Here is a 13,220-nt window from a genome sequence, read left to right as displayed (position 1 = left end):
GGAAACGCGCTGTACGTGGAGCAGAAAGGGGGACAGTGGCCGCTAGAGGTGGGATGGCTACATTTAAATCAGTCTGTTCGTTTAGGATTTGAGCGATTTACTGTGCTGTTTAAGCGGCCGTTTTCACGATCGCCGGATTAAACACAAAATCCTAACTGAGCGCTATGTGTTGCTGCCGTTAATAATAATAATAATACACGAAAAGCTGAACTCGTGTTGAGCGTCGTAATAAAAAAAAGGGGATATCCTGTAGCTGATCGTTGTGTTGAACACTTGTTTTTTTATGGTTAAAACGTCACGTTTGTTCCAATGGACCTGAAAACCCCGCTGAAGGACGACTTTATTTAGTTCAGAAAATTGTTTACGTTTCCTAATTATTCGTATTTTGCAAATCTTGTTCAGTTTTCCAACAATACCCGCAAGCGCTTTATGAAAGATCGGGCCCTTTAAAACCACGACAATAACAGTTGACGCGAGAAGGGCTTTGCCCATCGTAGTCGCCTTGGTATGTGCCTCAAATTCCCCACCTTGAGAAACAAAACAAAGTGAAAACGGAGCTTTCGTTGCGTTTAAGGTATTTATGCTAAAAGATAGCCGTTCTTGATTATTACAACAAGAAAGGAATACGACGTCCACGTAGATTTTAAAGCTTGCCTGTTTGTAATAATAACAGGCATATTGATGGACTCCTCACTTAATGAGAGTGGGGTCCTTCCGTATTTTTGGTAAAGCTGCTTCTCAAATTGTAAAGATGTGTTTTTAAGGATAAATTAAACCTTATGTTGTGTGGGAGCAATGTTGTGTCTTGTTAGTTTTGTATTTTTTTACTTTATAAAACAAGAGAGATTTGTGGTTATTGGTTCTTTTATCTTCCTTTTGAGAGACATCTAGAACCGACGGCGTGTGGGCATGATTAACCGGTAGCTAATACTGTAGTTCTTGATTTAGTTAGTGTATACAACTTGTTATATTTTCATAAAGTTTGGTGAATGCATATGTTTTGAGCATTTACGTGACGTGAATTAGGGTTGTTTTTTAAGATTATGCATAAATGTAAGATGGAATACTCAAATTCACACATTGACGGGTTATACTGAGCTAGATTTTGCAACAGTAAACGTTGATTAATATTCGTAATGATAAGCTCTAATGATCAAAACTCTAAGCGCTTTCAGTGATGTCTGTTTAATCATCTCTGTTATTGGCATGTTTCTACTTTAGGCTGGAAGTGTGTAAAATTGTTTCAAGAAGAAAACCTTGACACCGCAGTGAAGGACAACCCCATGAGCGAAGGATGGATATTGCCTACGTGTGTGAGTGGGAGAAGAGGCCTAAAAGCAATCACTGCCCCTCTATCCCTCTTGTGTGCGCCTGGTCCTGCAGAAACCTCCTCGCCTTCACTACTGACCTCAAAAATGAGGAAGAAGAAAAGGGTAAGCAGGCTAGCCCTGTCAGAAATATAACCGATTCGCCCTGAAGCCAACCTAAACTGTACAGAATTGCAGGTCTTGCTTTCTCATCACTTCTTAATCGACTGTGAGACCTGGATCTTGTCCTCTGCTTGTGTTGAACTGTTTTGTTAAGTAGATCTGTGTTTTGCATGTTTTTCACACTGTGTTCAAAGGCCTCGGCAAAACTCTTACTTCATGACAGCATCTCCTACGGTCTTTGTTTAAGCCGTGGGTTTGTGAGACAGCTGAGAAAGCCGTTTCTGCCCCTGTGCAGAGTAAGTTAAAGAGATCTGTTTTTCAGACCTGACCCACATGATTCACATCATTGACTCCGAGCATCCATGGGACGTTTATTCGATCAATTCGGGACACACTGAGGTCATTTCCTGTCTGGAATGGGATCAGTCAGGTAAGTCTGTAGGTTGCAGCCCTAAAAAAGTAGCTGATGCAGGTGGGCTAAATTGAAAATGATTTGCTCATTACGTCAAGATTTAAAATGTCCCTGGAAAACTCTCACATGTGGCTTAGGAGTTGCTAAGATGTGTTGTCAGACAGAAGGTTTGTTACTGATGTCAAATGTCATGATTACGTCTTGTCTGCAAAAAACAAAAGTCTACATTACAGTTGATATGATAACACACTTTAATCTTTTAACCAAAACGTACAAAGTTTGCCTTAATTGCAGATGAGTGGATCAGATGATCTTTGAGGTGTCTCTTATTATGGGATTGTTTTGTGATGGTAGCCGAGTGTAATGAGCGAGCTGTGTCTATGTGGCTGCGGCTGTGCAGGCTCCCGGTTGTTGTCGGCTGATGGGGACGGGCAGATCAAGTGCTGGGCGATGACAGAACACCTGGTGAACAGCTGGGAGAGCACGCTGGGTAGCGCCGTGGAGGGCGACCCCATTGTAGCCCTGTCTTGGCTGCACAACGGAGTCAAGCTGGCACTGCACGTGGAGAAGGTAAGATGGCAGCTTAATTCTCCCATTCCTGTGTATTGTACTTGAATTACTGAAAAATCAAAATCTAAACCATTGTATTCTAAATCATTGTTTCCTTTGTGGTGAGACTACACGGACGCAGGTGGAAATCCTCAGGAAATACAAAGATGCCAGCCAGGAACGGGCACACACATGTTTTAAATGAAGTCTGAAGCAGGTTAGGCGATACGATCTGGTCATCAGATGATCATGTAAAACAATTCTCAGATGATGCTGGAGTCCAATCCTGGGCCTTGCCGTGGTTGCCGCGCTGAGAACCTCTTTGGCGTAGGAGACAGTGTAGCATCTCGCTGAGGAAGGGAGGCCGATGCCAGGGGCTGCTTCGCTGTGGATATCAATGCAGATTCCAAAGTTTTATTTTCGTGGACCGGATGACTAAACCACCTCGCTTCCCACAGTCGGGCTCCACGAACTTCGGGGAGAAGTTCTCCCGGGTGAAGTTCTCCCCCTCGCTGACGCTGTTCGGCGGGAAGCCCATGGAGGGCTGGATGGCGGTGACGGTGAGCGGCCTGGTGACGGTGTCGCTGCTCAAGCCCAACGGCGCGCTGCTGACCGCCAGCGAGAGCCTGTGCCGGCTGCGGGGCCGCGTGGCGCTGGCCGACATCGCCTTCACGGGCGGGGGCAACATCGTGGTGGCGGCCACGGACGGCAGCAGCTCGGCGCCGGTCCAGTTCTACAAGGTGTGCGTGAGCGTGGTGAACGAGAAGTGCCGCATCGACACCGAGCTGCTGCCCTCCCTCTTCATGCGCTGCACCACCGACCCCGCGCGCAAGGACAAGTACCCTGCCGTCACCCACCTGAAGTTCCTGACCAGGGAGAACTCTGAGCAGGTGAGCGCGGCCGCCGGAGCTTTCTTTACAGCTCGGGTTTGTGTCAGAGCCGCTATTAATTGTTCTTTCGTTTTATCCGTCTGTCCTAAGATAAGATAAGATCACTTTATTAACCCTATACAATTCCTTGCATTAGGAATTTGTCTTTTCGCAGACCCCAGCTTGCTCTCCTTGAGACACACAGACCGGGAGAGAAGCTTGGGGTCAGAGCGCAGGGTCGGCCATTTATACAGCGCCCCTGGAGCAGTTGGGGTTAAGGGCCTTGCTCAGGGGCCCAACAGAGTAGGATTCCTCTGCGGGATACGAACCAGCAACCTTCCAGCCACAGGCACAGATTCCTGGTCACAGAGCCACCACACCTCCCTCAGCTACTGATCTTCATTTTATCTTCTAATTTTCGTTCCAAGCTGGCCTCTTAAATACTTCGTTCCACTCAGTTGTTCACTTAATTGGTGCCTAGTCAGGATCCATACCGTCTGTTTTCTAACGGCTTCACCTGATTCCCTGGTGAGCCTCAGTCCTGCAGATCTTGTAGGTACACTTTATCTCTACAGGCCTGGAACAATTTTACTGCTAGTAGTTAAAGAGGTGTGGGTTCAATTGAGTAACTTAGAGCTCATTGAGAACAAAAATCAGAATCCTTCAGACTCTGGGGTCCTCACTGAACACCCATCCATCCGTTTCTATCAGCTTTTTCCAATTCATGGTCATGGGGGAGTCTTGGTTAGCAACTGGCGCAAGGATGGGTACAGCCTGGATGGGACGCCAGTCACACACAGACACACAAACACTCGCACCAGGGCCAGTTTTCCTAGAAGCCAGTTAGCCTACCTGTATGTTTTTGGACTGTGTGAGGAAACCCATGTTTGACACTCCTTGGTCTTTCAGGTGCTGTTGTGTGCATCCAGCCAGCTGGGCAGCATTGTGGAGTGCTGGTCACTACGCAAAGAGGGGCTTCCTGTCAACAACATTTTCCAGCACCGCTCTCCTGTCGGTAGGTCAGACCATTTGTGTTCTCTTTCTTTGCCATGTGAAGTTAGGGAGCTCTTCGGCAATGTGTCCTATTATAAGCCTTTCTCAATTATTCCACTGCATACAATGGGTTTTTATAGCCCATTATCAGCTAGTTAAACACTGGTTGTCTATTAAAGAAGTCCTTGACTATCTAAAGTATTTAGCTGAAGGTATATTTGTGGTATTTGTCTTTGTGAATATAGAAAATATAGGAAAATGTGTGAACAGTGCACCGTGGTAAATTTTCTGAATAGAATCCCGCTCCTTCATTCCGTTTGAAAATGGTCATTTAACAGAACGGAACCCTTTTCTTCCTCTATCCCGCAGTGGGAGAGAAGCAGCCCATGATCCTCAAGTGGCGTATCCTGTCTGCCACCAACGACCTGGACCGTGTCTCTGCAGTGGCGCTGCCTAAACTGCCCATCTCCATCTCCAACACCGACCTCAAGGTGGCCAGCGACACGAAGTTCTGCCCTGGCCTCGGTACGGACATGGCTCGCTGCGTTGGGTTCTGAAACTCCCAATGTCGGTTATCAATTCAACGTGCCCACAAATTTCATTTTTCAGTTTTGTTTAACTTAGGTGCAATTAGGTGTAATTAGAAGAATTTTGAAAAAGATGCACTGTAATCTGGTGGGTTTTTTTAGGTTCCTCGCAGAAATTCCATTCTTGCACGACTAATGTACATGCACATAAAGCTGCAGGACCTGTTTTTGCAAATCTCGCGTTGTGTCTGGCCGAGCAGGTCTGGCGCTGGCCTTCCACGACGGCAGCATTCACATCCTGCACCGGCTGTCACTCCACACCATGGGCGTCTTCTACGGCTCCTCCTCCAGCAACCCCCAGCGCGTCGGCGAGGAACCCGCCCTCAAGCGGCAGCGCGGGGGTGGCCCCACCACGCACTTCAAGGCCCTGCAGTTCTCCTGCACGTCGCTGGCGCTGGTGGGCGTGGACAACCATGGCAAGGTGCGCTCAGGCAGCAGTGCCTTCTGCAGGCGGCACGATGGCGCAGGGGCCAGCATGGCTGCCTCACAGCGCTGGGGCCCCAGGTTCGATTCCAGACCTGGGGTGCTGTCTGTGTGGAGTTTGTATGTTGTCCCCGTGTCCGTGTGGGTTTCCTCCCATAGGCATACTGGTAGGTTAATGGGCATGTGTGTTTGTGTCTGTGTGTGCCCTGTGATGGGCTGGCATCCCATCTAGAGGGTACTCTGCTTTGTGCCTGTTGCTTGCAGGCATAGGCTCCAGCTCCCCCACAACCCTGAAATGGATGAAGTGGTTAGGAAATTGATGACTGACCAGCACTTTCATGCAGCATTCATCCTGCAATGATTAGCCCCCAACAAGCATGTGGTTTGAACACAATGTTTAATTTGAATCTGCAACTGGACCTTGCCTTTATAGCAGAACAACTCAAGTGCTTGATGAAGCCCAGATAAATCACTGACAGCACTGGAAATATAGCCATTTGGGGGGTGAAATACAGTAGAATTTAGTGGCTACATAGCCCCAGCCTGATTTGATGTAAGAAAAGCTTGAAACGGCTAGTGAGTCAGGAAGTGGGGTTTAAATGTACTGGGCATCAAAAGAAATTCATCACTATTTATACGTTTATCTCTATAATATAATGAAGAGCATGGATTTATAAACATGCTACCAGCCTGTGAATTTCACAGTAGACACCTGTTGACTGCAAAATGTTCATTAGAATAATTTACCCATCTAGTGTGTTGAATAAAATGTCAATGCAGCTGCTTCAACAAGATTGTAGTTTTCCCGATAACAGTTTTAGAATTTGTTGCAGTTAAGTGGTTTCTTTTTATGCTCAGTTGTTATTGTAACACATACAGTATATGGCTATCCTGATGTTGTGCTTGTCTGATTGACATTATTTCTGTGTGGTTGTCATGGGTTTTATAAGCTCTTCCTTGCTGAGGAGCTGTGACTCCCCTCTCTATATTTCAGCTGCACATGCTACGGGTGTCCCCGTCCATGGGCCAGATGCTGGACATAAACACCCTGCTGCGCCACCTCTTGTTCCTGCTGGAGTACTGCATGGTGACGGGCTATGACTGGTGGGATGTGCTGCTCCACGTGCAGCCCAACATGGTGCACAATCTGGTGGAGAAGCTGCACGAGGAGTACATGAGGCAGAACCAGGCCCTGCAGCAGGTGAGAGGTCATCCCCCTTCTGCAGAGACTCTGCACACCCCGGTTCTTACTGCCTAATTTAACAGTGCTTGCCTTCAAGCTCATTCATTTGTCAGGGTGACTGTGCCTTTACAACTTCAAATACCATCTCATCTGTCAGCATTTAAATACAGTTACGTGCAGCTCGAGCCTAAATGTGTACGCTGAGGAACGCTTGGCTTCTCATTGACAAGTCAGCTGAAGACCTTTAGTACAATGAAAACTGCACAGAACATTAGTTCTAATGAATCTGCATGGATTTCATACTGTGGTCTCTGTAATTGCATTGCATTCAAGCATCTGTCAGTCCTTTGTTTCTTAGCATATCTAGAATAATATTTGCTTGTATCTTAGTGTTGAATTCCACTATGTCATGACTGATCCTTTCAGTTATGCTTTGGAGCTGTATGACAAGATGTGATCATGTGCTGTCTTGTGCTCTCCATGGCTGTCTTGATATGTTTGCATGCCTTGTAAGGTTGTTTTATTCTGCCAGATAGTCATGATTAGCACATCCCAAAGCGCAGTACGTTCCGGTTGTGGTTCCTCAGGTGCTGTCTACGCGAGTTGTGGCCATGAAGGCGTCCCTGTGTAAACTGTCCTCCGCCACGGCGCCCAGGGCCTGCGACTTCCACGCCAAGCTCTTGCTCATTGCCATCAGCTCCACCCTCAAGTCTCTGCTGAGACCTCACCTCCTCAACACCCCTGACAAGAGCCCTGGGGACCGGCTGGCTGAGATCTGTGCCAAGAACACAGACACGGGTGAGGCCCCGAGCTTCTCCCTTGTGCTTGTCTGGGTGCAGCGAACGTCTCGGCTTTGACATCTCTCCCCATGCGTGTGTCGTTAGACATCGACAAGGTGATGATCAATCTGAAGACGGAGGAGTTCGTGCTGGACGCTTCTACCCTGCAGTCGCTCCAGCAGCTCATCCAGTGGGTGGGAGATTTTGTGCTCTACCTGCTCGCCAACCTGCCCAATCAGGTGATTTCATCCACCCACGCAGATAAGCACTTTTCCTAACATTTTAGCAGTTCAGCACATTTATTCAAAAACCGGTAGTCCCTTGCTACCTAGTGCCTTGATATGTGTTCCAGGCAAACCTGTTTGGTTCCTTTAGCTTAGTTCAAGCTGGTGAGGTAGTGCTCGTTCAGTTTCTGCAATTAACCAATTAGTATCCAATGTCTTTTACCACTGATGTGTTTAATCATAATAAGGAAGCTTCACGGGAAAATAATGGAGTGCTTTGCCTGTGAAAGCTTAATGACAACAGCCCAGCTACTTCTCACAGTAATGTACTCCCAGCTAAGGTGTTTTTGGCAGCCAAGCACTTGCAGTGGATCCTAACTGTCCTTCTCCCATCCGTCCTCCTGCTCCAGGGATCCATTGTCCGCCCTGGTTTCGGGTTTCTGCGGGACGGGGCCTCTCTGGGGTTGCTGCGCGAGATGATGGTGGTGATCCGGATCTGGGGCCTGCTGAAGCCTGGCTGCCTGCCGATATACACCGCCACCTCCGACAACCAGGACAGCATGTTCCTGCTCTTCCGCCTTCTCACCAAGCTCTGGCTCTGCTGTACGAGTTGTGCTCCCTCTCAGAAGTCTAAACTTCCTTTTAGCCCATTTGATTAAGAAACCCAGACAAGCTACTTGCCTGCAAGCGCTCTGACATCCTGAAGTAAGTCAGGATGATTTGTCTGTTTCCTGCCTGGCAGCTCGAGATGAGAGCCACCCACAGGAGCCGGACGAACCTCTGATCGACGAGTGCTGCCTGCTACCCAGCCAGCTGCTGGTGCCCGCTATGGACTGGCTTCCTGTCAGCGATGGCATCATCTGCAAGCTGCAGGGCAAGCACCCCCTGCGCCTGCAGTTCGGGAAGCCCTACAGCTTGCCAGGGCTCAACTCGGGCACGCAAGTGGAGATTTTCACAAGGTAAGATCGCGCTATTAAAAAAAAATAATACTGGTTTTCGCGAAAGAGCAATAAAAACGAATATCGTTGTACTTTTTTTTGTCCCTTTCCATTCACCGAAACTGCTCTATGCTAGTTAAGTCTAACTTCCATCTCCGGAGATGGAGAAAGGAATTATCATTATAGTGAATTATCATTTTAAATGTAAAAGCTTCTTAAGCGCGAAATTCCTGGTATACTGTATCCTTCTATTCCTTTGCAAAACCCTGATCGGTTTTCTGTTGGCAGGACCCCTGGATCACAAAGGATGGATAATCTGCGCTGCCTGCACATGGGCGTATGTCCCACGGAAGACAGCAAGGCCTGCACCAGGTAAAGGGCTCCTCAGCCAGAGGGGCTGACATCAAGCTCCCTTCCTGTGCAGTCAACTCCGTAGTCAGATTTGTACACAGCCATCTTTTGATCAAAGATGTCCTGGCCAGATTTCCCCCTGGTCTTTACCAGTCATCTCCATCTTTGAACTGGCTTCATCACTCTGCTCTCCTCCCCACTGATGATAGCTGATGTGTGGCGAGTGAGTGATTTGGCTGCCGTCGCATCATCCAGGTGGGGCTGCACACTGGTGGTGGAGGGGATCCCCATTACCTGTAAAGAGCTTTGAGTGGAGTGTCCAGGAAGGTGCCTTAAGTGTATTATTATGTACAGAAATGCATTGCTGCGTCTAAGGGGACATTTTTTTTGCCCCCTTATCTTGTAATTAAGGACTTTACAGCTGAAATGTTGCGTTACTTTTTTTCTCTTTTCAGCATGGAATAAATAAAGAGGAAAAAAATGTAACACAACATTCCGGCTGTGAAGCCCTCACAACCAAAACATTGTGTTTCTTTTCTTCTCTTTTCAGCATGGAATAAACCTTTAACGTATTCCTTTGCAGCCTACGCGTGCTGACGTAGCTCCCTACTTGATATAGGTATTATGCGACAATTGTGCTATCGCGTGAGCACATAAAGTAGGCGAGAATCACTAAGTCATAATTACGAGATAATTTTCTTGGAATTATGAGAGAATTATCTCGTAATTATGAGACAAGGATGTGAGGGGGTTTTTTTCTCCTTGGTGGCAGCGATGCGCTTCCGTAATTATGAGCATTTTACAGATAATAATAATAATAATAATAGTCCAGTTAATAAGAATAAATGAGCCAAGAGAGTTGGAGAGTATAACACTGACTGGAAGGCTCCATACTTGACCTCTTGTAGCCACGTCGTGCTGGAGTCCTTGCCCTGGCCGTGGGCACCGCGGCTCTCTCCCTCTCTCGGTCACGCCGCGCTCCGCCGTGGGCGGGCTCACGATGCCGCCGTGCTCTGCCCTGCAGGTGCGGCTGCGTCACCATGCTGCGGTCTCCCAACAAGACCACGGCCGTGAAGCAGTGGGAGCAGCGCTGGATCAAGAACTGCCTGTGTGGGGGGCTGTGGAGGAGGATCCCCACCACGGTCTCCTGAGAGCACTGAGCCGCCACGCTCATTTTGAGCCGAAGAGGGACTGGAGGGGAGGTTCATACCACCACAGACCCTAGCCAACCCCCTTGCCTAAATGCTCGGTGATGTGCTTTCTCTATGAGTGGATGATCTCTGAATTCTCCAGTAGAGGTTGTATGTGGGTGAATGGGCGCAGCTCTCTTTGTGAAAGTTATAAACGGTAGTGAAAAGAAAACAAATCCTTACATCCGTTATCTAAAAAAAAAAATCATCTTTCGTTCTGCATTTTGGGGGGCCTTCGGGATGAGACCCCTTCAGGCTACACCCTCCTATTCAATCAAAGAAACCTCATAGCACGTCGCCTCTCTACAGAGGACACCTGGCTCCAAAGCCCGACAACTTGTATCAAACTGAACCAGGGATTGTTACTAATGTGATCATGTGATTCTTTTGTAAATAAAACTCTTGTCTTTTTTTTTTCTATAAACCTCTCTCCAGTATGTTCATTTCTCATAATGAAATTTTCATCTTTGCAATTACAACAAGTCACCACTGTGTGGCAGGAGATATCTCTTGAGGGCAGCAGAGCTTGGCCATGGTATGGACTCCCATGAAAATAGGTAGACTGTCTTAGGGAAGTTCAATTTTATTTTGAAAATCTGAAATTTAATCTGGCAAAATGTATTTTGTTTGATTGTTTACCCAAGAATCAACTAATATGCAGCATGCATTTCTCCTTAATTATGTACAGTATTTGCATATTGGAGGAAAAGAGGTCTCATGGTCTTTCAAGCAAAGCCATCCATCATCATGGAGGTGTTTTGTTTGTGGCTTCAAGGGTCTTCCCAGGCTGCTATGTTTTCCTCCCACTTCCTCAGACAGGCTGGTTGGGTTAAATGGTAACATTCTTCTCGAGTAAGAAGAAATCAAAGAGCTCCAGGCAGGCCAGACTATTTGAGAATAATTGCTGAGTAAAATTAATGTGTAAACAAAGGGCTGCAGTGTTAGTTAAGGTTGATCTATGTGCCTAAGGGGATGGATTAATCCCTGGTATTTGATAAAATCACTGTCCCTCATTCTTCATACTAACACCTCCCTTATCTCTACCTCATCCTAACACTGGGAACTCCCCTATTTGAGCATGATAGATCTTTAACACTGATTGCACCTGCTGTAATGCTAGCATGCTTGGTATTGCTTACCAAATGAATGCAGTTGAGATAAGTAGTTCATATTATTGCTTAAAAGTAAGTTGACCCTTGGCTGCATGGGAAGTGAATTTCTATTGTGCATGGAAGACAATTAATATCTATGTCCCTATCTTTGTAACAGAACACTTTACAAAAATTTCTGTGAGAAATTAAAAATCAGTTTGTACCACTAGCCATACCTATTATTTTAAGGGAGTTCTCATTTCCCTACTTTCATTTCTTAATTGTCATTTTGCTAGCTGTGAGTTGGCAGCTATCTTACGTGGCAACTGGTATTAAAACGTGCATTAAAATGTATTTTATTGTCACCATGCCATTCAGTTTACTTACAACTGAAACACACTCAAGTTTTACCAGGGGTGAAGACTGATTTCTGGTCAAGAGAAATCTTTTGCGCTTAACATTTAAGAATTTTCCCCATGGTGCATCACACACTGCTTTCATTGTATAATGTAGACTCCTATCAATTCAGTCAACTGATTTTGGAATCTAATGTTATTTGTCTGAAATTATTGGTTATCGGTAGCCATTATAAAACTGCATTTGCAATTGGATATCTAAACGTCTTGGTGTCTTAGGTAGACCTCATATTCCTGTTCTCCTAACACCTGTTTTACATCATTTATTTTATTTTGACACCTTCTCTTCCTTTCCAGCGCCATTCAATTATTTCCCTGGGTCTGTTTTACAATGGAAAACAACCTCTCATTTTTCCCATGCCAGATCTCTATCCATTTCTGTAACAAGTACAGTATAACACGTTTATTTTTATTTCTTTGCTTATGAGTTTATCTTTCATGTTTAACATAGTTCTGCAGTAAACCCAGGCTATAATGGACTTTGAATTTAAAGAACAAAATTTGCTTAAGGGGAATTTTATCTGTACTGTCATGCAATAATGAAGACTGTGTAAGGCAATTGGTACAAGGGAAAGCAAATTGCTTATGATGGGTTTTGTCTGTGTTTCATACGCTTTAGAGAATTTTTAAAAAACAATAATATTTAAAAATACACTAAATTTACTTAAAATTGGCCCTGGTGTGAGTGTATGTTTCCCTGGTATCCCATCAAGGGTGTGTCCTGCTTGCACCTGTTGTGCTGGGCTATGCTCCAGCTCCCCACGATCCCTGATGGGATAAACTTTAAAGGGTAGATAAATGTTCATTGCCATCTGGGTATAGGATGTACTTTTAGCATTATTAATAATAATTCTAGAAATATAATCCTTCGGATTATCATTCACCACATACTTCTCTATTCTTTTGAAAATAATACAGTAAAATGCTGAAATATATTTTTTGTGTTGTGGGAAATTCAACAGAGAATGGTTGTGTTGAGCAAGAGAGAGCGTTGAGCTCCACTGAGCTCAAAACACACACCAGCACGTCGTCGGGTCGGCCCCCACTGAACGGACAACCTGCTCAAGTTGCAGTGCAGCCTCGTGTAGTACGTGACATTTTGGTCTGTTTCGGGCTCGGGTGGTGATCGTTCTGTTCTTTGAAGTTGATCACTTCTTAACAAGCTCGTTATAAGAACAATCCAACCCATTACTGTTGTCTTTACAAAGCCAGTTCTTATCGCACTTCAGAGCTTGAGGCCGTTTGAGGACCGACACGTAGCTGCATTGCTAAATTAACATATCCCAACAATCATTCTTACATTCCACAGCGTGATTAAGTACTAACACTGTAACCTTGAAAAATTGAATTGAATGTATCCCATTTCACTTTGCAAGAATACGTTTACGAAACTTATTTAGGAAGTTGATTCAGTGTTACATGCGTCTCGCTAAGATTTATCATTCGTAAAATGCAGGAATACTGTAAATGAGAGTTAAAGTGCTACTGGGAATAGCATCACCTGTGAACTGCCTGGGGGGATAATGAGCCAGAGTACTGACACATCTGACCTGTTACGTGAAAAGCACAGGTCGTAGTTAGCGTATTTTCTGTCTTAACTGGAAAACAGCATTGTGCCAAGTGGTGCCACGAGAAAAAAGAAACACAAGAACCGAGCCCTAATGCATTTTCAGTAAAAACCTGGAAATCAGACATTCTCAATATAAGGGCCGTCGATAAAAAACTCGTTTTTTTAAAAGACGCAAACACATTCCCTCAATTATGGTGACACAATGAAAAGGGAAA

At 45.7% G+C, this 13,220-nt stretch overlaps 1 protein-coding gene across 4 annotated transcripts; it reads left to right on the top strand.

The window, feature by feature from the left end:
- Window positions 1–24: 24 nt before the first annotated feature.
- On the top strand, window positions 25–10,352 carry med16 (mediator complex subunit 16). 4 transcript variants are annotated; one of them, XM_015365520.2, is made up of 15 exons: window positions 25–48; window positions 1,222–1,433; window positions 1,753–1,860; window positions 2,243–2,412; window positions 2,850–3,281; window positions 4,170–4,275; window positions 4,623–4,778; window positions 5,041–5,261; window positions 6,258–6,464; window positions 7,034–7,244; window positions 7,331–7,464; window positions 7,860–8,052; window positions 8,192–8,408; window positions 8,676–8,759; window positions 9,763–10,352. In XM_015365520.2, exons 2-15 carry the CDS (start codon window positions 1,295–1,297, stop codon window positions 9,887–9,889), a joined length of 2,505 nt encoding a protein of 834 aa, XP_015221006.2. In that variant the 5' UTR covers window positions 25–48; window positions 1,222–1,294; the 3' UTR covers window positions 9,890–10,352. The 4 variants fall into 4 exon arrangements, with proteins under 4 accessions (XP_015221006.2, XP_015221005.2, XP_015221004.2 ...); XM_015365519.2 differs by lacking the exon at window positions 25–48 and adding an exon at window positions 122–574; XM_015365518.2 differs by lacking the exon at window positions 25–48 and adding an exon at window positions 690–725.
- The last annotated feature ends 2,868 nt before the right edge of the window (window positions 10,353–13,220 follow it).

The sequence above is a fragment of the Lepisosteus oculatus genome, chromosome 29 (genome assembly GCF_040954835.1).
Source record: "Lepisosteus oculatus isolate fLepOcu1 chromosome 29, fLepOcu1.hap2, whole genome shotgun sequence".
In the NCBI taxonomy this organism is placed as follows: domain Eukaryota; kingdom Metazoa; phylum Chordata; class Actinopteri; order Semionotiformes; family Lepisosteidae; genus Lepisosteus; species Lepisosteus oculatus.
This window is presented reverse-complemented; position numbering and strand designations above follow the sequence as displayed.